The sequence below is a fragment of the Mobula birostris genome, chromosome 31 (genome assembly GCF_030028105.1).
Source record: "Mobula birostris isolate sMobBir1 chromosome 31, sMobBir1.hap1, whole genome shotgun sequence".
NCBI classification, from domain to species: domain Eukaryota; kingdom Metazoa; phylum Chordata; class Chondrichthyes; order Myliobatiformes; family Myliobatidae; genus Mobula; species Mobula birostris.
The window spans coordinates 32,204,049-32,231,391 of NC_092400.1; the positions used below are offsets into that span (position 1 = coordinate 32,204,049).

At 41.2% G+C, this 27,343-nt stretch overlaps 1 protein-coding gene across 2 annotated transcripts in view; it reads right to left on the bottom strand.

Annotated features, from left to right (window-relative positions):
* Positions 1-27,343, bottom strand: part of LOC140190980 (aldehyde dehydrogenase, mitochondrial-like) — a 65,199-nt gene that overhangs the window by 17,181 nt on the left and 20,675 nt on the right. The window contains exons 4-11 of one of the 2 annotated variants that reach the window (XR_011883732.1): positions 27,057-27,136; positions 22,555-22,666; positions 16,437-16,565; positions 11,944-12,057; positions 4,407-4,509; positions 3,554-3,738; positions 1,689-1,911; positions 1,119-1,204 (exon numbers count right to left, since the gene is read on the bottom strand). Coding sequence is in view for 1 of the 2 variants with exons in the window: in XM_072247999.1 (XP_072104100.1) it covers positions 1,040-1,204; positions 3,554-3,738; positions 4,407-4,509; positions 11,944-12,057; positions 16,437-16,565; positions 22,555-22,666; positions 27,057-27,136 (888 nt within the window). In the remaining variant the exon portion in view is untranslated. Of the gene's footprint in view, positions 1-1,039; positions 1,205-1,688; positions 1,912-3,553; positions 3,739-4,406; positions 4,510-11,943; positions 12,058-16,436; positions 16,566-22,554; positions 22,667-27,056; positions 27,137-27,343 lie in introns of those variants that run through there. The other variant, XM_072247999.1, reaches the window with a different exon arrangement.

The following is a 27,343-nucleotide window of genomic DNA, read 5'->3' on the forward strand; positions in this document are numbered from 1 at the left end:
TCTTCCTGTTCTAAATTCCATTTGCTTTGTACTAATAAACTTTTACAGATATTTGGCCCTGAGCAACATTGTTGATAGGGATCACGTTTAGCTCAAGAACCAATCCCTACAGTACACCCCTACTCACAGTCACCAACTTACAAACAGTCTGTTTGTTCCCTCAGTCTCTGTCCAACAACCAATTCTCAATTTACCCCAACTCTTCCTCCTCCTCCTTAAGCCTGACACCACTACTGGGGCATGAGCCACCAACAGCAGCTCCCCAGTGTCCTGTCTCCTGGGCCAGTCTTTCAAGTCCAGATGTAGCCCATCTATTCATCTTCTAGGCTAAGATCCTTCCTCTCTCAGGGATGAGGTGTTTGGAGCTTCTGTTGGTTTCTGTAGCCCTGTTTTTTTGGAGGATGGGATCGCTAGCCCCATGGCCAGTCCTCCTCTTTTTGCAGCTGAGCTTGGGACCGTCCATGGTGGAGTTCCCAACTCCTCCTGCTCTAACTCAAATAGAACAATCTTTCAAAAATCCAAATAAACCACAAACAAACCATTTCCCCTTTAATTATTTTATTAGTGACATCTCAAAGTACCTGAATCTCAAAAAATAAATGTAAAAAACTTAGAAAAATGAAATATTACAGAGTTTGGAAGACCTGTTTATTTCTGTAGTGCCAAGGGCTCTTTTTACAGAGCCGAAAGTTACCTCAGTTTTAACATCTCATCCTAAATTATCTCATCAAACTACAGCCAACACAGCTAACGTGTTTGTTACCTGATATGGAAATCTGAACCAAAGATGTGAATAATATGTGACAACTCCCCTTCCCCCTCACACCACTATGAAGTTGAAGGGGGAAATGTGGTGCCTAAAGCAGATAATATAGTTTGCGTAAGGATACTATGAAAGAGGATACATCAGATTGAAAACAGTCTTTCAACTCAAACAATGCTCCAACTGAATAAAACTAGAAACATAACACTTATTAAGTAACATTTGCTGGTGAGTGAAACAGATAAAGTCCCATAACAGCTGGGAGTATAACCTTACCTCCTCTCTAGCAATGATCATCTCGTCTTTCACATCTCCAAACACAGTTGGCTGGATAAAATACCCACGATCTGCCGCCACTCCACCTCCACAAAGTAACTTTGCTCCTTCTTTCTTTCCACTGGTAATATAGCCCAGAATCTTGTTGAATTGTTCTTCGTCCACCTATAACAAACATAATTTGGTGCTAAAAGTTGTTTTACTCAAGGGTTCCAGTGACCAACGTGAATGGCCAAGACCAAATGTTTTGTTGCAAGTCATGCCAACACAGCAACAGCAAATTCCTAATATATGTAAATGTTTGTGGCAAATAATCTTAGTTAAGAATATTGAACTACTTACATTTTAATGTCCAAGTGAAATTAATAAGGTTTTTTATGTGGGTACACTGATTATTTTATTAGATTTAGATTAGATTATGAGGACGTGCAGTCCTTTTTTACTGTCATTTAGTAATACATGCATTAAGAAATGATACAATATTCCCTCAGTGTGATATCACAGAAACACAGGACAACCAAGATTGAAAAACTGACGAAAACTACACAATTATAACATATTGTCACAACAGCGCAAGCAATACTGTAACTTGATGAAGAACAGGCCATTAGCACGGTAAAAGGTTCAAAGTCACTCGAAAGTCCCACACCTCACGCAGACGGGAGAAGGAAGAAAACTCTCCCTGCCATACCCGACCACAGTCTGACTCAGAGCACCGACACCACCTCTGCCGAACACTTCGACCCCAGCCCCAGCCGCCAGCAGCAGGCAAAGCTGAAGATTTTGGGGCCTTCCCTCCAGAGATTCTCGATCGCACAGTAGCACTGGCAGCGAACCGGGCATTTCAGAAGTTCATTTAACATCTTCTTTTCCTGTATATAGATAGAGTTAAATTCCTTTGGCACTAAGTTTGTTTCTAAACAATGACTCTTCATTTATTTTTAAACTTTTACTTATTGAGATACAGTATGGAATAGGCCTGCCAGCCCTCTGAGCCACGTCGCCCTGCAATCCCCCAATTTAATCCTAAATTAATCTCGGGACAACTTACAATGAGCAATTAACCTATCAACCGGTACGTCTTTGGACTGTGGGAGGAAACTGGAGCATCTGGAAGAAACCCATGTGGTCACGAGGACAGTGTACAAATTCACTTGCAAATTCAGATGGCAAGAGTTAGCTGGTAACTCCAGCAATAAAGGTATGTCAGAATCAGAATGTGAGACATTTGTGTGAACTTTGTTATTCTGTGGCAACAGTACAGTGCAAGACTTTAAAACTTGGTATAAGTCACCAGAAGGAAGTAAGGAGAAGAGGGCTTGTCCTGGTTGATGAGTGTCCTTAACGATGGATCCTGCCTTCCTGAGGCACCAAGCTTTTAAATATCTTTTCTTCCTGATTAAGAATTTTGCCAATTTGCAAATGGATGACCATCAGTCACATCAAACACAAATTATTTCACTGAATTTCCTCCTTATAAATACCACACATTCCTCAACTAAAGCTTCATTACTACCACACCAAAGGGTAACGATTCACACAACAGCATGGCGGAGGCAAGTGCAAACACCTGTGTCAACTAGGTATGCAGGGCAGCGACTGGAGGTGGCCTATACTGAGGCATTAACTTCTTCGAGGTTTCAGAAGGGTTAACATCAGAAAGTTCACTGGTATTTGATCTTTTCACAGCATAAAGCATTTTGTGGTCGCATTCATCTTTGATTTGATTTGACAGCCTCCATCGGTCAGTTTTGACCATGAATATTGCATCCTAGCTGTGTAGGTATGCAAGCCTGGGCAGTACAATATGGACAGCAAGCTGTTGCCCATGTAGCAAGCTGCTCTGCTCCACGCATCTGATGAACTTAAAGGGACCGATACAGTTTGGTACCAGCGGCGTCAGAAGAGTTGCCAGTCAGCACTGAGTTCAATGTAGGACTACCTTAGGGACTCCAGCTCTGGACTTTTCCCTGGGGGTTTACTCCCGAAACCTTCTCCATCAGTGGGTGTAGCTGCAAGGCAGCAGTGGTTTGAGATCGGAGTTTTCCTTCTCCAAGATGAGCTGCCAACCACGGCTGACAAGCCCCATCAGCCCGAAGTGACGGGTTTTAAGGCTCCAGTAACCTGCCTTTGCCCTTTCTCCTGTCAGTAGAAATGGTTCCACTGGGCCTAGTAGCTAAGTCACACATGAAGCACAAGAGCTGGACTTGGTTGTCACAGGCTATTTGAGCGGACGCCATTGGGAGCATTTGATAGGTAATGGGAGCTCTTCCCCATTACCACCCCCGGCTGTAACAACTTTAAGGAACCAATCATCTTATAAAAAAGTAAAACAGAGGAAAACATAGCAGATTGTTGAAACTCGTTATTGATTTCCTATAAAGAAGAAGGGTTTCGGCCCAAAATATCGACTGTCTAGTTATTTCCATAGATGTTGCCTGACCTACTGAGTTCCTCCAGAATGTTGTGTGTGTTGCTTTGGATTTCCAGCATCTGCAGAATCTCTTGTGTTACCTGTGGTCCTTGCTCATTCTTGGCGTCAAATGGATTTCCCACAGTACGAAGTTTTGCCCTTTCCACGCTCTTCTCTACAAATTCGTCGTACACAGATTCTTGAACATAAGTACGTGATCCAGCACAGCAGCATTGCCCTTGGTTAAAGAACAGAGCTGTATGGGCCTCCTCAACTGCATGGTTCACTGGAGAATGGAGTAAAATCAGTTTGAATATTTTTAAATAAGCATTTGCTAGGAGGGAAGAAAACTGAAAACAATTGTCATTTTGCATTGAATGAATGAAACACATAACAAGTAAGATTTTAGTTTACAGAATCTAGCAAGACCTTTTCCAAGATCAATTACCTTCTAATTTTCCTTCAGACTGCTAACGCCTTACAAAAGCAGGGAATAAATACTGCTTTTCGGAATGGATCTTTACTTAGGACCAGTTTGAATTAATTGCATTAGGGGCTCAGAAATTTTTAGAAGAGAAAGCAAAGAGAAATTTTCATCTTTATTTTTCATTTGAAAAAATACAACATTAAATATGTAAAAAATGTATTTGCACACAAAGTTTTGTTATCATTTCAGATTGAACACTTTTTATTAGAAAGGCCACGAAACACAGTTTCTGCCTTCACAGGTGCTGCTGACCAGCTAAATGTTGAGAATTTTTCCCTTTATAGCAGACTTACTGTTACAGCTTTTACCCTGACAAAGTTTATTGTAAACTTGTTTGGCTTTAACACTTAAAAAAAAAAAGCAGAATGAGACTGAATATGGTTTTTTCTCCCTCCTTCCTACACACTGATCCAATGTAATCACTAAGGTGAAATTGTTCAATTTGCAAGTTTAGTAGCAATTCTTACCATCGGTATCAGAAAATATAATGTTAGGACTTTTCCCACCCAGCTCCAATGTCAACTTCTTCAAATTACTTTTTCCTGCAGCCTGCTGGATCAGATGGCCAATCTACAAGAGATCACAAAAAAAGATTTAAAACTGCTGAAAGAAGATTTTAAAAAAATAAGTATAATAATGTTTCAAGAAACATAGTTCAAGAAACAATATGTTACACATTGAGCAATACAAGGCTACAGTTCTCACTTTCATTCTAGCAAATTTATTTATAAATGTTCTAAATTACCTCAGGATAGTATCAGCTTCTGAACGTGTGTAACACTTGAAATCTCTTAACATTAATATACAAAAAAAGCATTTGAACGGAGATACACAGACAGATTATATTGTATCAGTATATCATGTTATTTTGATAACAGTGCATTCACTTGGTTGTCAACAGTTCAGTTTAAACCCTGTTGCTCATGGTGACAGAAGCAGCACACCAGCACGAAGAGAGGATTAACCATAGTCAACCTGATGGCTACAATTCTAGAAACGTTTTGTGTTTCTAGAGATCACTGAAATTACTGGAATCACCAGGGAATAGTTGGCAGGTGAAGAAACTATCTTGGTTTCAAGGCTTTGGCACAAACTAACTGTAGTTTATCTGTTGTTGGTGCGTGTACTCTTTTAGAAAGTGTAGATGAGTTTCAAGTGGCACAGGCTAATTTTTAAATGGTACTGGCTTCTGACATTTGGAGCTCCTAGTTGAGATGGCAGGTACTCAACTGCACTGTTCATGTTGGGCTGCACTGATTAATGTTAATTAGCTTGTAAAGCAGAGGTGCTACCAGCATGGCTTAAATCCGCATTGACACCCCGTGCCCATCTGGACAGTCTCAGGACGTTTTGCATTTATTTCCCAAAGTGTTTTGCAGTGTGGCCGTTACTATGTGATTCAGAATCAGGTTTAACACCACGGGTATATGTCATAAAAATTGTTATCATGCTGCAGCAGTATATTGCGATCATTATTATCATCATTATGCATCATGTTATATGACTTAGGTGATCATGGTCTCATAACCATGATTGTTAACATAGAACCACAGAAACAGAAAACCTACAGCACAATACAGTCCCTTCGACCCACAAAGCTGTGCCGACCATGTACTTACTTTAGAAATTACCTATAGCCCTCTATTTTTCTGAGCTCCATGTAGCCATCCACGAGCCTCTTAAAACACCCTATCGTTTCCGCCTCCACCACCGCCGCTGGCAGCCCATTCCACGCACTCACCACTCTGCGTAAAAACCTTACCCCTGACATCTCCTCTGTACCTGCTTCCAAGCACCTTAAAACTGTGCCCTCTCGAGCTAGCTATTTCAGCCCTGGGAAAAAGCCTCTGACTATCCACACGATCAGTGCCTCTCATCATCTTATACATCTCTATCAGGTCACCTCTCATCCTCCGTCGCTCCAAGGAACAAAGGCTGAGTTCATTCAACCTATTCTCTTAAGGCATGCTCCCCAATCCAGGCAACATCCTTGTGAATCTCCTCTGCACCCTTTCTATGGCGTCCACATCCTTAATATAGTGAGGCAACCAGAACTGAGCACAGTACTCCAAGTGGGGTCTGACCAGGGTCCTATATAGCTGCAACATTACCTCTTGGCTCCTAAGCTCAATGCCACAATTGATGAAGGCCAATGCACCATATGCTTTCTTAACCACAGAGTCAACCTGCACAGCAGATTTGAGTGTCCTATGGACTCGGACCCCAAGATCCCAGAACGGATCACTGAGGCACACCGCTGGTGACCGACCTCCATGCAGAATATGACCCGTCTACAACCCATTCTTTGCCTTCCGTGGATCCATAAAGCAAGGTCCCCTTGGATTCCATGCCTCTTTACTTTCTCAATAAGCCTCGCATGGGGGGCCTTGTAAAATGCCTTGCTGAAATCCATATACACTACATCTACTTCTCTACCTTCATCAATGTGTTTAGTCACATCCTCAAAAAATTCAAACAGGCTCGTAAGGCACGACCTGCCTTTGACAAAGCCATGCTGACTATTCCTCATCATATTATGCCTCCCCAAATGTTCATAAATCCTGCCTCTCAGGATCTTCTCCATCAACTTACCAACCACTGAAGTAAGACTTACTGGTCTATAATTTCCTGGGCTACCTTTACTCCCTTTCATGAATAAGGGAACAACATCCACAACCCTCCAATCTTCCAGAACCTCTCCCATCCCAACTGATGTTGCAAAGATCATCATCAGATGCTCAGGAATCTCCTCCCTCGCCTCCCACAGTAGCCTGGGGTACATCTCATTCGGTCCTGGTGACTGATCCAATTTGATGCTTTCCAAAGGCTCCAGCACATCCTTTCTTAATATCTACATGCGCAAGCTTTTCAGTCCGCTGTAAGTCATCCCTACAATACGTAGTGAATACTGAAGCAAGGTACTCATTAAGAACCTCTACTATCTCCTCCGGTTCCATACACACTTGATTCCACTGTCACACTTGATTGGTCCTATTCTCTCACATCTCATCCTCTTGCTCTTCGCATACTTGTAGAATGCCTTGGGGGTTTCCTTAATCCTGTCCGTCAAGGCCTTCTCACGGCCCCTTCTGGCTCTCCTAATTACTTTCTTAAGCTCCTTCCTGCTAGCTTTATAATCTTCTAGATCTCTATCATTACCTAGTTTTTTGAACTTTTCGTAAGCTTTTCTTTTCTCCTTGACTAGATTTTCCAACAGCCTTTGTACACCACGGTTCCTGTACCCTACCATCCTTTCCCTGTCTCATTGGAACGTACCTATGCAGTACTCCATGCAAGTATCCCCTGAACATTTGCCACATTTCTTCTATACATTTCCTTGAGGACATCTGTTCCCAATTTATGCTTCAAAATTCCTGCCAAATAGCCTCATATTTCCCCTTACTCCAATTAAATGTTTTTCTAACTTCTCTGTTCCTATCCCTCTCCAATGCTATGGTAAAGGAGATAGAATTGTGATCACTATCTCCAAAATGCTCTCCCACTGAGAGACCTGACACCTGACCAAGTTTATTTCCCAATACCAGCTCAAGTACAGCCTCTCCTCTTGTAGGCTTATCTACATACTGTGTCAAGAAACCTTCCTGAACACACCTAACAAACTCTACCCCATCTAAACCCCTCGCTCTAGGGACATGCCAATCGATATTTGGGAAATTAAAATCTCCCACCACGACAACCCTGTTATTATTACACCTTTCCAGAATCTGTCTCCCTATCTCTGCTCCTTGATGTCCCTGTTACTATTGGGTGGTCTACAAAAAACACCCAATAGAGTTATTGACCCCTTCCTGTTCCTAACTTCCACCCACAGAGACTCCATAGACAATCTCTCCATGTCTTCCTCCTTTTCTGCAACGTGACACTCTCTCTGATCAGCAGTGCCATGCCTCCAGTTCTTTTGCCTCCCTCCCTGTCCTTTCTGAAACATCTAAAGCCTGCCACTCGAAGTAAGCATTCTTACCCCTGAGCCATCCAAGTCTCTGTAATGGCCACAACATCATAGCTCCAAGTACTGATTCACACTCGAAGGTCATCCGCTTTGTTCACAATACTTATTGCATTAAAATAGACACATCTCAAACCATCGGTCTGAGCGCATCCCTTCTCTATCACCTGCTATCCTCCCTCTCGCATTGTCTCCAAGCTCTCTCTATTTGTGAGCCAACACCTTTTCAGTTCAGTTCCCATTCCCCAGCAATCCTAGTTTAAACTCTCCCCAGTAGCCTTAACAAACCTGCCTGCCGATATATTGACCCCCTGGGATTCAAGTGGAACTCATCCTTTTTGTACAGGTCACTCCTGCCCCAAAAGAGGTCCCAATGATCCAGAAATCTGAATCCCTGCCCCCTGCTCCAATCCTTCAGCCACGCATTTATCCTCCACCTCACTCTATTCCTATACTCACTGTCACGCGGCACAGGCAGTGAGTAATCCCAAGATCACTACCTTTGTGGTCCTGCTTCTCAACTTCCTTCCTAACTCACTGTAGTCTGATTTCAGGAGCTCCTCTCTTTTCCTACCTACGTCATTGGTACCAATATGTACCACAACCTCTGGCTGTTCACCTTCCCACTGCAGGATATCATGGGCGCTGTCAGAAACATCTCGGACCCTGGCACCTGTGAGGCAAACTACCATCTGTGCTTCTTTCCTGTGTCCACAGAATCACCTGTCTGACCCCCTAACTATAGAGTCCCCTATCACTGTTGCCATCCTCTTCCTTTCCCTACCCTTCTGAGCCACAGGGCCACAGGGGTACAGGGGTACTCTCTAGCCTCTGACTCCTGCCCTTCCCTCTCCTGACTGTTACTCACTTATCTGTCTCCCCAGGCCCCTGTGTGTCTACCTGCCTATAGCTCCTCTCTATCAACTCCTCACTCTCCCTGACCAGATGAAGGTCATCGAGCTGCATCTCCAGTTCCCTAATACGGTTCCTATGGAGCTGCAGCTCAACTCACCTGGCACAGTTGTGGCCGTCCGGGAGGCTGGGAGACTCCCGGACTTCCCACATCTGACACCAAGCACAGAACACCGGCCTCATACACATTCTTCGTGTCTGTTACTACACAGCCAACCTACCTCACCTTGGCCCATTATTGCCAAAGCCTTCCTACTGTGTCTCTGCTCCTCTGGCAGCTGTCTCCTTTTAAGCTCTTCCCGCTGTTTTCACTGGCTGACGTCCACGCGCTTGCGCAGTCGTGCCCCGATCAAATCGCTGAGAAATCGTTCTTGGCAAATTTTTCCTCCGGAAGTTATTTGCCATTGCCCTTTTCTGGGCACTGCCTTTGCAAGATGGGTGACCCCAACTATTATCAATACTCTCCAGAGATCGTCTGCTTGGTGTCAGTGGTCGCAATAACTAGGTCTTATGATATGTTTCAACTCCTCATACGGCCATCCACCACCAGCTCCCATGACTTCATGTCACCCTAATCCTGATCAGGGTTTAAGCAGCTGCTGCACCTTGCCCGAGGTTCACCTGCAAGGCAGTGGCAGGAAGGAGTGCCTTACACCTCCATTGATAGCCTCATATCTCAACCCACCTCCCAACACTGCAATACACAATAAAAACTGTAAATTACAGTGTTTATATATACACACGTTAAATTAAATAAGTGGTGCAAAAATGGTGGGAAAAAAGTAGTGAGATAGTGTTCATGGGTTCAATGTCCATTCAGAAATCTGATGCCAGAGGAGAAGAAGCTGTTCCTGAATCACTGAATGTGAGTCTTCAGGCTCCTGTACCTCGTCCCTGATGGTAGCAATGAGGAGAGGGCATGTCCTGGATCATGGGGGTCCTTAATAATGGATGCCACCTTTTTGAGGCATCGCTCCTTGAAGATGTCCTGGATACTGGGGAGGCTAGTGCTCACGATGGAGCTGTCTTTCACAACCTTCTGTGGCTTATTTCAATCCTGTGCAATAGCCCCCCTCTCATCCCAGATGGTGATGCAGCCGCTCAGAATGCTCTTTCTTGGAACATCTGCAGAAAGCTGCAAGTGTCTTTGGTGACATACCAAATCTCTTTAAACTCCTAATAAAACATAGCTGCTGTTGTGTCTTTTTTGTAACTGCATAGAACTGTTGGGCCCAGGATAGATCTTCAGAGATGTTGACACCTAGGATCTTGAAGATGCTCCCCCTTTTCACTTCTGATCCATCGATGAGGATTGTTTAAGCATTTAGTTATAATCTATAAGTATTTATTGCAGAAAATTTGTTTTTAAAATATGGACTTCTAAATGTGATGGCAACTATTTACTGAATTATTCATTATGACTATTGATTTAAGAGTCTTACAATCATCATGATGTTATATGATGTAGTGGTTCCTAAGGTTGTCATAGCTGGGGGTGGTAGTGAGGGATAAGCTCCCACTACCTATAAACTGCTCCAAATGGCGTGAGACTCTAACAGCCTCTGACAACCAAAGCCAACTCTTGGCCTTCACATGTGGCTTAGCTACTAGCCTCGGTGGAACTGTTTCTACTGACAAGAGAAGTGGCGAAGGCAGACCACTGGCACTTCAAAACTAGTTGCTTTGAGCAGCTGGGGCTGGTCAGCCTCGGACGGCAGGAAGACTCTGATTTTAAACCTCTGCTGCCTTGCAGCCATGGGAAAGGCTTTGGGAGTAAACCCAGAGGAAGAAATCCGGAACCAGGGCCCATAAGGCAGTTTGATGTTGTTTGCAGCTTCACTCTGGCAACCTCTGCGACAGCACTGGTACCAAGCTGTATCGGCGCTTGCCCTTCCCTTGGACTACATCAGCGATGTGGAGAGGGGGAACCCGCTGCATGGGCAACAGCCGGTTCTTCAAATCTTCCTGCCCAGGCTTGCACCCCGGAGAGGACACAGTCCACCAGAGGCGCAAACCTATGATCCCCCAGGATCGACAGCTGCCTACCTTCTGACGTGGGCTCATGACCATGATTGTTCTTGGCAAAGATGACATGGATAAGACTTGAATTTTAAAAAGTTTTGAAAGAAAATGTAATGAGAATTTGAAAAGAATTTATGAAAAACTAAACAATTTTCACGGGTATGTCAAAAAATAAAGTGGATAAAAGTGCACCTTAAGAGCGAAGATAGCAGACATTATGGAGAAATAAGGAAACAGTCAAGATATTAAAAATATTCAGTCAGGAACTTAAAATGACAAAGGTTCAAGCAACATATATCTAATTCTGTCTTGATATTTATTGCTTATTTATTTACTAATGTTTCTTCTTTTTTGTACTTGCATAGTTTATTGTCTTTTGTACTCTGGTTGAACGCCCCAGTTGGGTGGTCTTTCGCTGATTATGGCTATTATTCTATAGATTTGTTGAGTATGCCCACCAGCAAATTAATTTCAGGGTTGAATATGTATGTACTTTGATAATAAAATTTACCTTAAACACGAGACAGTCTGAAGATGCTGGAAAGCCAAAGCAACACACCCAAAGTGCTGGAGAAACTCAGCAAGTCAGGCAGCATCTCTGGAAATTAATAAATAGTGGATGTTTCAGGCAGACAGCCTTCTTCAGGACTGAGAAGGAAGGGGGAAGATACCAGAATAAAAAGCTCGGGGTGGTGGGTAAGAGGCTAGCTGAAAGGTGATAAGTGAAGCCAGGTGGGTGGGAAAGGGCAGTGGTTGGAGAAGAAGGAATCTGATAAGAGAAGAGAGTGGAGCATAGGAGAAAGGGAAGGAGGAGGGGACCCGGGGGAAAGTAATAGGCAATTGAGAAGAGGTAAAAGGTCAGAATGGAGAATAGAGGAAGGATAGGGCGGAAATTTGTTTACCAGGAGAAACTGATACTCACGCCATCAAGTTGGAGGCTACCCTGACAGAATATAAGATGTTGCTCCTCCACCCTGAGGGCGGCCTCATCTTGGCACAAGAGGAGACCAGGGACCAATATATCAGAATGGGAATCGGAATTACTTTGAACTTTGATTCATTTCTAAACTTCAATGTTAATTTGTAAGTGTTTTCAAACTGACCTCTGTGGATCCAGTGAAAGCAACTTTATCTACATCCATATGGGAGGCAATAGCTGCTCCTGCAGTTGGTCCAAAACCAGGAATGATATTGACTACTCCTGGTGGAAATCCAGCCTATATAGAAGAGAAAAGGTGACACAGACATTAAGACAAAACAACTACTATTTTATTAATGGTCCAACCATAAATAACAGCAAATACTGTTATCCATTATTTATGTGTTGTATTTGTTTCATTAAATTTCAGGAAACTTTGTGTCTGTGGACTCACTCTGAGTGGTTACGATCAATACTCAGCAATCCTCAGATGACCTTCCTGAATATTTCAAGGCAAGAGGGAAGACTTCTCATTAGCATTAAAATAGAAAGAAATTCAATTTTAACAATTAATTTAGGGATGGAGCCTTCTTGCCTATCACTAATGTCAATTTGGGGATGTACACTAGGACAAGTGAATACACAATAATTGACAGTGTGGTGCCGATGAACAAAAGGACCTTGGACTATGCATCCATGGATCCCTAAATGTGTTAAGAGGTCAATAAAAGTTCTCTCAAAAGAGCTGTTGATAGAAAGTTTAGGGTTTGGATTCAGCAGAAAAAAACTGGAATGATGTTATATTTTTGTGTTAGAATGACATGAACTTCTTACAACCTTATGTTCTCAAACAGGAGCTGCCTTTGCTGCCTGCTGGTATCGATGATATGCACTGGAGTTAAGGTACAAATCCGTTGAAAAGCATAAATGTTCAGGAACAGAAAATGCTAGAAACACTCAACAGATCTAGCAGCATCTGCAGAAAGAGAAACAGTTAATATTACAGATTGAAGATCCTTCTTCAGAATTGCATAGAAGAGAAAACAAGTTGGTTTGATGTGGCAGAGAAGGTGGGAGTGAGAGAAATGGATAGAACGAAGGAGATATCTTTGAAAGAGCGGCACCATGGTTGCCATCTTCAATCTGAAACATTCACTCTTTCTGAAGATACTGTCCGACTTGTTGAGTGTTTTGTTTCCAGCATTTGCTGTTTTGCTTTAAGCTTGCCAATGATAATGCTTTTGAAAGTCAAGAATAGATGGTCAGAGATTGTCGGGGATTCTCTTTGCCCAATATTTGTGGAATAAAGATGCTGCTTTCAGCCATATTTCAAAAGTTGCCTTGAAATATAGTGCACTTTATTTATTGTTTGTTTTTATTTGTTGAGGTACAGCATGGAATAAGCCCTTCGAGCCGTGTCACCCAGCAATCCCCCGATTTAACTCTAGCCTAATCACAGAACAATTTACAATGACCAATTAACCTACCAACTGCCACGTCTTTGGACTATGGGAGGAAACCAGAGCTCCCAGAGGAAACCCACGCAGTCACTGGGGTTTCCTTACAGACAGTGGTAGGAATTGAACCTGGGTCACCAGCACTGTAAAGCATTGTGCTAACCACTACACTACCATGCTGCCCTATGGGTTACTTTATTTGCAAATGGAGTTCAGCAATCATCCCCACATCTACCCTTACGATGGAAGGAAATTTATTAATGAAGCAGTAGAATATGGCTGGGCTGGGCTGGGAGCAGGACCCTGAGGAACACCTTTACTAAAGTTTATTGATTTGTCCCATTCTGAAAATATCTTATCACCTGCTACACAAGATGCAAAGATGCTTCGATCTACCTCACACACCATCCTTTTAATTCACAATGAGCATTTTGGGAAAAACTGCTCATATTGGGTTTCTAGACATGGATCTCTCTTCCAATTCTTTACAATAACATCATTGCCCTATCATCTTTAGTAGCTTCACCAATGTTTTTCCTCCACAGGGGTGGATATCGAAGAATGGAATTCCATTTGCTGCTTCTGAGATAATGAAAGAACAAACATCTGCAATCATCGAGACTTTAAATCAAGGCATGAATAGTAAATGCCAAAAAGCTTTTTGGGAAATCTAAAGTATTAAATTATAAGGATAATTAACCCTCAGGCTTAGATGATTAAACCTTAGAAAGCAGAACTATTGAAAATTAGAAAATCAGTGTACATTACAGATACAGAGAAGTGATTTTCCTAATAAGAAAATATAGAAAATGGGCAAGTCTTCTAAAAATAATGAAAGTTAGCTATTATAAATGAAGTTATGAAACACTTTCTTAACCCAGATAAAAGTAGAAATGTACACTTCACTTCCCTGGGTCAACTTAATGTTGAGGCTGAGATTGTTTAAATCAGGCAGAATATTAAGATGAGTGGATTAGTGGAGTGGAGGAGACATTAACTGAATGGCAGAAAGGTTTCAACGCACTGAAAGGCCTACTCTGAATCTCAGGGTTGTATATGGTGGCATGCATGTACTTTGGTTTAAAAAAACACACACTTTGAACTTGAACTGAGGTAAACATAAAAGTAACAAGAAATTATTCCAAACAAAGCAGAATCTACCCTCTTGGCAAACTACATTATTGCTTCTTCGGAGAGTTGAAATGAACTGGAAATTGGTGCAGTTCATGTATTCAACACAATGGTTCACATGACTCCCAAAGACTGAAAGCCTCAAGTATGACTGAATAGGCTCCATTTTTCTGAATGGGGAGCAAAAGAGGGAAATACATTCAAAGAACAAAAATATTTCAATCCTCCTTGATTATTGCATTAAATATGTGAACCACAGAGTAAAAACAGATGGGAGAAATATTAATCAAGCGTCTGAGAATAAAAATGATGTAAAATGTAATGTACACCCTTGCAGAGCAATGAAATAAAAGAACAAGAAGAATATTTAAAGATGTGGCCAGAATGCCAGAATAACAAACTGTACTTCTTCAGAAAACTTGAACAAATTCTCGTGAGAATCGTGAGATGTAAAAACATTGAGGGTATGGAGTTGCATAGAACAAGGGATATCATAAGGAAATAGGAAGTGAAAGAGGATTTAGTACATTAAAGTAATTTAATGGAAGACAAGATAAACAATAAGGAAAAGGGAGAAAGGTTTTCTGAGAGGATTCCACAAATACCAACATGATGCTGAGATACGTTCTAGGATGTACTGAGACACATCATCATTGATGTAACTGGGGTCATGGGTGTTTTGGTCTTTCAATATCAGACAGCTTTACCTAGGCGACCCAGCCAGAGTTGTTAGTCCCTCACTTATGCCCCAGCAGCATCGGTCCATGGCTCACCCCTCTTAATCCATAGCCATCTGAGGTTCTGTGATCATCCTGGTGGCTCTTCTTTTTGCAGCCCCCCCCCACCCCCATAATGCAACGTGGGAACCTGAAATGGTTTCTTTGCTAGCAAAACACATGAGATCCACAAAGGGCAGCAGAAGACAGAAAGAGCACCATCAACTCAGAATTTTGGAGCTTGCTAAGCTAGGGCATATTTAGACCAACTTAACCATGTCCATTTTAAATCATTGAAAATGGCAGTACACCAGCAACTTCAAAGTCAACTTGGGACATGAAATGGTTTCTTTGGCAGCAAAACACACCAGGTCCACAACAGCAGCAGAAAGGCTGAAAGAGCACCATCAACTCAGAATTTTGCAGTCTGCTAAGCTAGGGCATTTTGGGGCCACTTTCACCACTCCCATTTTCAATAATTGAAGACGGCAGTATGCCACCAACTTCAAGGTCAACCTGGAGTGAGTAACAAATACTAATCAGCAACGGGATCTTCCAAAGAAAAAAAAAACAGAAAAAAAAAATCCCAGACACAGCCATGCCTCACTTGATTCAGCTGACCCACCTCTCATCCTTTCAAGAGTTCTTAAAAAGTAACTGATGCTGAAACACTCAGTACACCCAGGATGAGTGGTCTGTTGAATCCTCTCCTGTCTTTAATTTTTATCAGTTTAACTTCTTTCTCTAGCTTGTAAAAGGCCAACACTCTGGATGCCCTTCACAAAGCAGAGCAGGGAATTCCAAGTTAAATGACTGAGTCTTGGCTTTTTCTCTCCAAGAAAAAAAATCCTGTTCCACCTGACTCCTACAGAACTTACTGCAGAAAACCAAACAAATTGACTGAAAAATCCATCTTTGTGCATCTAACATTAAGTAGTTCTGTAGTAGGTTATCCCAGTAACATAATCACACTTCTCAACACTGTAATGTGTTGGAGTCTTATTAAACAACATTCAAAGGAAAAGCCGTTTCAGATAGTTTTACATACAACCAACTCATGATTGTCCAACCCAGTATTTGGTGTCCTGCTTCATTCCTCCTTCCAGTCCAGAATAATCTAGCAAACTTCACAGAGAGTACCATATTACGGTATTCGTTCATTTGGCCTGGTTATTATCCAGCTCACATTAGTTGTAATTAAATATCAGTGCTCTTTTCCAATAATGTACCACAGTCAAGGTGCAAGGTCAAATCAGAAAACTGAAGATACAGACACAATATGTAATATGTCACATGCAGATGCAATTCTTAGAGCTTATGGTCATATTGCCACATTGTTTAACAGCATCATTGACTTAAAAATGTGACTTAACCTCTTTAATCAAATTTGCTATGTAGAGTGCTGTTAGTGGGGTCTGCTCGGCCACCTTCATCACAACCACATTTCCAGTTGCTAAGGCTGGTCCAAGTTTCCAGGCCTGCATTACCAAGGGAAAATTCCACTGAAAAAAAAAATAAAATTGCAAATGAGTTTTCAGAAGATAAAATAAATCATAACTATTCATAATTGTTAAATGCCCAAACCTATGTTGAGGAAAAACAGGTCAATTCTACTACTTTGATGGCTATTAAGTGGGTAATCAATGCTTTAATTAACAGAAACTAGAAATCATGCGTGACTTCAGCTATTCAGACTACTATATCAGCCAACTTGGTTTTTACTTTTTAATCTTTGGTAACAATATGAGTGTACTTAAAATAGTACTTTCTTTCTTTTTAAATCTTTTTATTGAATTAGTACACACAAGGTAAAACATATAGCAACCAATACATTGTTACGATATAGATATACAAGAAATATTAATACAAAAAAAACAATGAAAACAACATAGGTTAGTTATAAAATAACAAGCTAATATAATTGTATACCAGTTTTCCATATATAACAGTAAGGAGAAAACAAAAACCAAAAAAACTACCATGCCACTAAGCTACAAAGCAAAGCAATGGGCTAGCTAGATAAATAGTAGACTTAAACAGATTAAACAATCCCGTCCTCAAACCCAACCTCCGCTAATAACAGATAAAATCCACGAAGGGAGTGTATATATGATCAGAGAGAAAAAAAAAGTTACATTAAATGAAAATATTGAATAAAAGATCTCCAGGTCTGTTCAAATTTAACTGAAGTATCATAAAGATTACTTCTGATTTTTTCCAAATTTAGACACAGTATCGTTTGAGAGAACCAAAAAAAAACATAGTTGGGGCGTTAATCTCCTTCCAATGTTGTAAAATACACCTTTTAACCATTAAAGTAAGAAATGCAATCATTTTACGCACTGAGGGGGATAAATTACTAGAAGTTTTAGGTAATCCAAAGATAGCAGTAATAGGATAGGGAGAAATATCACTATTCAAAACCTTTGAAATAATATTGAAAATGTCTTTCCGAAAAGTTTCCAGAGTAGGACAGGACCAAAACATATGGGTCAAGGAGGCTATCTCGCCATGACATCTATCACAAAGAGGGTTAATATGAGAGTAAAAATGAGCTAATTTATCTTTAGACATGTGTGCTCTATGGACAACTTTAAATTGAATTAAGGAGTGTTTGGAACAGATAGAGGAAGTATTAACTAGTTGTAAAATATGAGCCCAGTCATCTGCCGGGATAGTAAGGCCCAATTCCTTTTCCCAGTCAGTTCTAATCTTATCAAATGGAGCTATCCTAAGTTTCATGATAGAATTATAAATAATAGCTGTTACACCTTTCTGACACGGGTTGAGGTTAATGATTGCGTCTAAAATATTTGTAGGGGGTAACGCCAGAAGGGAAGAAAGTATGGTATTTAGGAAATTTCTAACTTGCAAATATCTAAAAAAAATGTGTTCTTGGTAAATTGTATTTGTTAGATAACTGTTCAAAAGACATAAGGGAACCATCTGAAAATAAGTCCAAAAACCGTGATATACCATTAGTCTTCCAAATTTGAAAGGCACGGTCCGTAGAGGAAGGGAGAAAGAATATATTGCCAATAATAGAAATCGCTAGCACAAATTGATTAAGATCAAAAAATTTTCGGAATTGAAACCAAATGCGTAAGGTATGTTTAACTATCGGGTTGCAAACCTGTTTATAGCGTTTCAAATCGGAAGGAAGAGAAGAACCTAATATAGAGCCAAGTGCATAGCCTTGAACAGAATATAATTCCAATACTACCCATTTAGGAATGGATAGTATATCTTGGTCAAGTAACCAAAATTTCATGTGTCGAATATTAATTGCCCAATAATAAAATCTAAAGTTAGGTCATGTCAATCCTCCATCTCTCTTAGCTTTCTCGTGTTTCTATTTTGCAAAATAAATGAAGAGATTTTCGAGTCTACTTTATCAAAAAAGAATTTTGGAATAAAACTCGGTAATGCCTGAAATATATACAAAAATTTTGGCAGAATAAACATCTTAACAGCATTAATATGACAAGTCAAAGTAAAATAAAGTGGAGACCATTTAAAGTAAAGTTGCATAATATGGTCAATTAAGGGTAAGAAATTAGTCTTAAATAAATCCTTATGTTTACAGGTAATTTTAATTCCAAGATATGAAAAATGATTATTAACCAATCTAAATGGCAGGTTCTGATATCAGGGAACTTGCTTATTAATAGGGAAGAGTTCACTCTTATTAAGATTTAATTTGCATCCTGAAAAAAGACTAAATTGTGCTAATAAATCTAAAGCTGCTGGAGTAGATTCTTGAGGATTAGAAATATATAGAAGTAAGTCATCAGCATAAAGAGATACTTTGAGACTTTAACCCACGAGTTACACCAATGATGTTAGGAGATTCTCGAAAAGCAATTGCAAGAGGTTCTAATGCTGTATCAAATAATAAAGGGCTAAAAGGACAACGTTGTCTGGTACCTCGAAAAAGAGGAAAAAAAGGTGAATTTAGAGTGTTAGTACGAACTGAGGCCATAGGAGAATGGTATAACAATTTGATCCAGGATATAAATTTCAGGCTGAAGTTAAACATTTCAAGCACCTTAAATAAGTAGGGTCATTCAACCCCGTCAAAGGCTTTTTCAGCGTCTAGGGAAATGACGCATTCAAGATCATTTTGTGACGGGGTATAGACAATATTTAAAAGTGTACGAATATTATAAAAAGAGTAGCAATTCTTAATAAAACCCATTTGGTCTTCCGAAATAATATAAGGAAGTGGTCTTTCTAGTCTATTTGCTAATAATTTAGAAAAAAATCTTAGCGTCAACATTTAACAAGGATATTGGTCTATAAGATGCACATTGAGCGGGGTCTTTATCCTTCTTTAGTATTAAAGAGATCGATGCTCTATAAAAGGATTCTGGTAGTTTACCAAGTTTTAATGAGGCCTCCAGAATCCTGGATAACCAGGGGACTAATGAGGGTGCAAAAAATTTTTAAAATTCCACGGTAAACCCATCAGGGCCAGGAGCTTTCCCCAAATTCATAGAGAAAATAACATTCTTGATCTCATCAGTAGTAAAGGACGATTCTAACATAGAAGATATATCGTGTAATCTTAGGGAAATCTAATTATCTAAAAAGTCACACATATGTTTAGAATCTCGTGGAGATTCTGATTGATATAAAGAGAAATAAAAATCAAAAAAGGATTGATTAATCTCAGCTTGATCAAATGTTAGTTGATCTTTTTGATTATAAATCTGATTAATTTGAAATTTAATGGAGTTAGTCTTCAACTGATTAGCCAACAGTTTACCAACTTTGTCACTATGTCTATAAAATTCGCTTCTTGTCTTCGTTAATTGATTTGCAATAGAGGACGAAAGTAATAAACTGTGTTCCATTTAAAGTTCATTTCTTTGTTTATACAGCTTCTCAGATGGAGCTGTAGCATATTTCTTATCTATTTCCTTAATCTTGTCCACAAGAGCAAGCTCTTCCTTCTTCAACCTTTTCCTCAACACAGCAGAGTACGAAATGATCTGGCCACGAATGTAAGCTTTAAAGGTATCCCAAAGAGTATTCATGGAAATATCATCTGTACTGTTAACTGTAAAGAAAAAGATCAATCTGTTCATTCATAAAGTTAACAAAATCCAAGTCCTGAAGCAACAGTGGATTAAAACACTATTGTCTATTATTTTGCGTACTGGCCAATAAATTAATAGAAAGTTTAAGTGGAGCATGGTCCGAAATGGTTGTAGTATCATATTCACACTTAACTACTGAAAAAATAAGACGAGAGTCAATAAAAAAAATAAACAATTCTTGAGTAAGAGTGATGAATATGTGAAAAAAAAAAGAGAAGTCTTTTTCCTGGGAATGCAGAAACCGCCAACTGTCCATCGACCCCGAACCTGAGGGGAATTAATCAATCAAGGTTGCAGGTTTATTGGGTAGTGTCCGTATAGGGGCCGAGCGGTCCAATAATGGGGATAAACAGGTATTAAGATCTCCGCCCCAGATTATTGAAAACTCATTCAAATTTGGGAGCAAATTAAATAACGAATTATAAAATTCCAGACACTTAACCAGAACTACCTTCTTATTAAAGAGTAAACCACTAACCAGTAAAAATCTATCATTTGGATCAGAGAAGGTGGAGCTGGACTGCTCCATGGAGAGTCAAAGGCATGACAAGGTCCAGAAAACATTACGGTCATTCATTGCAACCAAGGAAGACCCCAGTTTGTGACGCTTGTTCATACCACAAGATGCAGACTTCTGAGACTGAAAGATTGGAACTGCCCCAGTACAATGGCTTTTCCATTTTTAAAACTCTCCTGCACAGGTTTCCTGTCATCTTCAGACATGATGGACAACCACCATTTTAATATTAAAGAAGCATATGAACCAATTCAGAAACAGTTTTTTTAAATGTATGAAAAACAAGAGAGTGCCTATAAAAATATTGGGGATACAGCATGCATCACAAATGTAATTATTGCAATTCTGAGAGAGATATTGGGTAGCAATTGCGGGAGGGGAGGGGAAAGGAAATGTCAACATTGAGCCCTGATGGAGGAGCTCAACTTGATAATGTTGACCTACAGAGTTCCTCCAGCAGATCGTTTGTTGCTCCAGATTCCAGCAACTGCAGTCGTCTTTATTACTTCAGAGTCATAGAAAAGTACAGCACAGAATCAGGCCTTTTGGCCCATCCAGTCTGTGCCGAACCATTTAACCTGCCTACTCCCATCAACCTGCACCGAGACCATAGCCCTCCATACCCCTACTATCCATGTACCTACCCAAACTTCTCGTAAACATTGAAATCGAGCTTGCATGCACCACTTGTACTGGCAGCTTACTACACACTCTGACAACCCTCTAAGTAAAGAAGTTTCTCCTCATGTTCCCCTTAAACTTTTCCCCTTTCACCCTTAACCCATGACCTCTGGTTGTAGTCACAACCAACCTTAGTGAAAAATGCCTGCTTGCATTTAGCCTATCTATGCCCGTCATAATTTTGTATACCTTCATCGAATCTCCTCTCAATCTTCTACATTCCTAGAAATAAGTCCTATCCTATTCAATCTTTCCTTAAAACTCAGGTCCTCCAGACCCAGCAATATCCTTGTAAATTTTCTCTGTACTCTTTCAACCTCATTTACAGCTTTCCTGTAAATAAGTGACCAAAACTGAACACAATACTCCAAATTAGGCCTCACCAATGTCTTAAACAACTTCAACATAACATCCTATCTCCTGCCCTCAATACTTTGATTTACAAAGGCCAATGTGCCAAAAGCTTTCTTAACGACACTACTAAGTGAGATGCTTCTTTCAATGAATTCTGGACCTGTATTCTCAGATCCCTTTGTTCTACCACACTATGCATTATTGTGCACTGTGTAAGACCTACTCTGGACTGATCCTACCGAAATGCAACACGTCTCACTTGGCCGCGTGAAATCCCATCTGCCATTTCTCAGGCCATTTTCCAGCTGACCCAGATCCCACGGCAAGCCATGATAGCAATCCTCGCTGTGCACTACACCCCCAATCTTGGTGTCATCCATAAACTTGCTGATCCAGTTAACCACATTTTCATCCAGATCATTGATATAGATGACAAACAACAAAGCATCCAGCACCTATCCTTGTGGCACACCACGTCAGAGGCCTCCAGTTAGAGAGGCAAACCTCTACTACCACCCTCTGTCCTCTATCACAGAGTCAATGTTTTATCCAATTTACTGCGTCATCTTGAATGCTGAGTGACTGAACCTTCTTGACGAACCTCCCATGTGGGACCTTGTCAAATGTAGACAACATCCACTGTCTTGCCTTCATCAACCTTCCTGGAACTTCCTCGAAAAACTCTATAAGATTGGTTAGACATGACCAATCATGCTCAAAGCCATGCTGACTACCCTAAATCATCCATGTCTACGTAAATACTACTAATGTCAGACTCACAAGTCAATAATTTCCTGGTTTATTTCTTACAAATTTATTTTTCAGCTGTTCACTCACCGGGATAATCTGCCCACACACACCAATTGGTTCATGACGTGTATAGCAGAAATAGTTTCCATCGACAGGAATGGTCTTACCATGGTATTTATCAGCCCAGCCTGCATAGTACCTGTGAAGAATTCAGCAAGGTGAAAAAGGTCTTTATTATTTTGCCTTTTACACTTTGATAAAGTTGTGTAATGTGCATTTTTTTTATATAGACATCCGTTAGTCTCATGAGACCATGGATTTGCCCCTTGAAAGGTTTCCAGGCCACAGGCCTGGGCAAGGTTGTATGGAAGACCAACAGTTGCCCATGCTGCATGTCTCCCCTCTCTGCGTCACCAATGTTGTCCAAGGGAAGGGCATTAGGACCCATGCAGCTTGGCACCGGTGTCGTCACAGAGCAATGTGTGGTTAAGTGTCTTGCTCAAGGACACAACACGCTGGCTTAGCCAAGGCTCGAACTAGCGACCTTCAGATCACTAGATGAACGCTTTAACCACTCGGCCACAGGCCAACACAATGTGCATTTATGAAGCTTTATAATAAAGAAAACCCTCTGCCAAAAATCAACTGCTCTGGTATTGGAAATACAGTATAGAAATAATGACGGCCATCTGTGTGGATGACCTTTCACTAGAATCCGACCAAAAGAGAACGCTTTTTAAGCTGGAGAAAGATGGGAACAGAGAAGTGACAGAAGGGGTAAAATTCAAAACCAGTGAATAGTAGAACGATAACACATAGGGACGGAATCAGGCTACTCAGCCCATCGAGTGTGCTCTGCCATGACTGATTTATTTTTCCTCTCAATACCATTCTCCTTCCTTCTCCCTGTAACCCTAGACACCCTCACTAATCAACGACATACACAATGCCTTAGCCTCCACAGCCATCTGTGGCAATGAAGTCCACAGATTCACCACCCTCTGACTGAAAAAATTCCTTATCTCTGTTCTAAAGGGACATCCTTCTATCCTAAGGCTGTGCCGTCTGGTCCTAAACTCTCCCACTACAGGAAACATCCTCTCCACATCCACTCTATATAGGCTATTCAATATTTGGTAGGTTTCAGTGAGATCCCCTCTTAATTCTTCTAAACTCCAGTGAGTACAGGCCCAGAGCCATCAAATGCTTCTCAAACATTAACCACTTCATTTCTGGGATCATTCTTGTAAACCTTGATGAAACAAGAGAGAAGTACTTTGCCCAATCAAGCTGCCTTTCTCAAGCTTATCTTTGAGCTATACTGGAATAGTTCAAAGATAAGTGGGGTGAACATACGTCTCTCCCAAAGGAGGTGTCAGTGCTCCTTCCCTCCACTGACCTGCAGGAGTTCACCCTCGGGCAAGGTGTAGCACCTGTTTAGCACCCCCCCCCCCCCCCACACCGATTAAGAGGCACGGGAAGCCATAGGAGCAGGAAGTGGATGGTCGTATGAGCAGCTGGTGCATATCACAAGTCCTGGTTATGCGACCACTGACGCCAGGCAGACAATCTCTGAAAGTATTGATAATGGCTGGGATCACCCATCTTGTAAAGACGTTGCCCAGAAGAAGGCACTTCTGTAGAAAATTTGCCAAGAACAATCATGGTCGACAGACTATGATTGCCCACGTCATACGACAATGGCACAGAACGATGATGGTGATATTCGGTCCCTCAGTCTTGCATCATGGATAGTCCACTATTTCTGCATAGCCAGCTCAATCGCGTCTTATCTGTAACTAGGAAGGAAGCCGGTTCCCTTGCCGAGTATATGGATTTTCATCTTCATAATGCAAGTCTGCTCTAAACTGAATACAGGTGTCCCCCGCTTTTCCAACGTTCGCTTTACGAAACCTCACTGTTATGAAAGACCTACATTAGTACCCTATTTTCGCTTTCAGAAGGTGTTTTCACTGTTACGAAAAAAAAATTCAGCGTGCGATAAAAGGCAGAGCGCGCCCCGAGCAGCTGCTCTCCCCCGGATTCGGAACTTCATTGCTTTAACACATGCCTGTGAGCAGCTGTTTGCAAGATGAGTTCTATGGTATCGGAAAAGCCTGAAAGAGCTCGTAAGGGTGTTACACTTATAGTAAAACTAGACATAATTAAGCGTTTTGATCGTGGTGAACGAAGTAAGGACAACGTGAGTTTGGCTTGTGGAAGCTGACGAACATGATGTTGAAGAGGTTTTGGCATCCCATCACCAAGAACTGACAGATGAAGAGCTGATGCAATTGGAAGAAAAAAGGATAACAATCGAAACCGAATGAGTAATGATAAAGTATGACTTTAATTTTGAAAGGGTACGTCAGTTTAGGAGATATTTGCAGGATAGTTTGAGTCCTTATTAAACAACTGTATGATAGAAAAATGCGCGAGGCTCAGCAGTCAAGCAAGCCTTCCACATCAGCCACAGCGGACGACGAACCTCGACCTTCGACATCCAGGTGGGCAGAGATAGAAGAAGATGAGCTGCATGCTCTAATGGAAACAGGCGACGAGATGACACCCCAGTGTCCCACCACTCCAACACCCAGGCCATGGACAGATACCGATTCGCGGAGAATGCAAAGATAGCCAGGTGGCACACAGCACATCTTTAAGAAAAAAAGCTGAAATAAATATGCTAATTAATTAGGTGCCGCCAACACGTAATTGTCGGTCCAGATCAGAGACGACGCAATCGGAAATTGGCACTGATCTGGGCCGACAATTACGGGCGGCACCTAATTAATTAGCATGTTTATTTCGGCTTTTTTCTTAAAGATGTGCTGTGTATCTCCCGGCTACCGCTGGACCCCTGTGTTCCTCGCGGCAATGTATTGCTCAGCGGCCTGGAGGGTGGGGGCCACTGCACCACCCAACCTGCGACGACTCAGCCTAACACACCATCATCAGTGTGCTCGGCGCTGTTTTCCCAATTCCAGTAAGTGATACTACACTGTACATACATTATTTCTACTTTATATCGGCTGTGTATTTTTACGTGTTATTTGGTATGATTTGGCAGCTTCATAGTTTAAAGGTTACTGGAGAGCGCTTGCGTGAGATTTCCTGCCGACAGCGCTTGCATGCGATTTTCACTACGGAGAACAGTTCAGTAATGATTGTGGAAAAGACCATAAGACCATAAGACAAAGGAGCAGAAGTAGGCCATTCGGCCCATCGAGTCTGCTCCACCATTTTATCATGAGCTGATCCATTTTATCCTATTTAGTCCCACTGCCCTGCCTTCTCACCATAACCTTTGATGCCCTGGCTACTCAGATACCTATCAATCTCTGCCTTAAACACACCCAATGACTTGGCCTCCACTGCTGCCCGTGGCAACAAATTCCACAGATTCATCACCCTCTGACTAAAAAAATTTTTTCGCATTTCTGTTCTGAAAGGGCGCCCTTCAATCCTGAAGTCAAGCCCTCTCGTACCAGACTCCCCCATCATGGGAAACAACTTTGCCACATCCACTCTGTCCATGCCTTTTAACATTCAAAATGTTTCTATGAGGTCTCCCCTCATTCTTCTAAACTCCAAGGAATACAGTCCAAGAGCGGAAAAACGTTCCTCATATGTTAACCCTCTCATCCCCGGAATCATTCTAGTGAATCTTCTCTGTACCCTCTCCAACGTCAGCACATCCTTTCTTAAATAAGGAGACCAAAACTGCCCACAGTACTCCAAGTGAGGTCTCACCAGCGCCTTATAGAGCCTCAACATCACATCCCTGCTCCTATACTCTATTCCTCTAGAAATGAATGCCAACATTGCATTCGCCTTCTTCACGACCGACTCAACCTGGAGGTTAACTTTAAGGGAATCCTGTACGAGGACTCCCAAGTCTACTTTAAAGTATTTCTACTTTATATAGGCTGTGTATTTATCATATCATTCCTGCTTTTACTATGTGTTACTGTTATTTTAGGTTTTATGTGCTGTTTGACATGACTTGGTAGGTTATTTTTGGGTCCGCGAACACTCACAAAATTTTCCCATATAAATAAATGGTAATTGCTTCTTCGCTTTACGACATTTCGGCTTACGAACCATTTCATAGGAACGCTCTACCTTCGGATGGCGGGGGAAACCTGTAGTGAAGTCTTCCAGAAGTAAACGACCACTTATAAGCTTTCTCTCACAAGTGGTGACAATTGGGCAATGGCAGCCATTTACTTACCTTTCCTGCTACTCTCTGCTGACCTAGCAGGGGCATTTGCTATGACATCAGTCTGTCCATATAGGGCAACACTCTAGTTTCTGTATCACTAATAGCCTTCACCACCACTGATCTCGGCAGCAATGACCCCAAGTTAGTAGACCTAGATTATTAATGGGCATGTTATGGCCATCAAGTCAAGCTGTCATGCCTAGTTCACAGCTGATGAAAAGTTGTTATGTTTTCCTCTCTCTCTCTCCCCCCACATATGCTGCCATACTTACTGATTATTACCAGCACTTGTAATTCTTCCTTTTATACAGGCAAAGTTTTCTAGCAAAAGGAACAAGGTAGAATAGAAACATAATGCTCATACCTGTAACATTTAAGAACCAAATCTAAGTCTGCCATGTAGGCTATGTGGTATGGTTTCCCATTATCCAACGTCTCCAATGACTGAAAAATATAAACGAGAAAGGAAATAATATAAACAATATCGAAGTTCAATAAAAATACCAAGCAACATAAAAACAATAAAATGCTCCTCAATGGTATGTATCAAAAGTTAGGGGAGCATACATATATCAAAGGCATCTCAGTAAGTTCATCGTCCATGTTTCTCCTCACTCTTCCACACCTTTATTTTGGAAACCACACTTTATC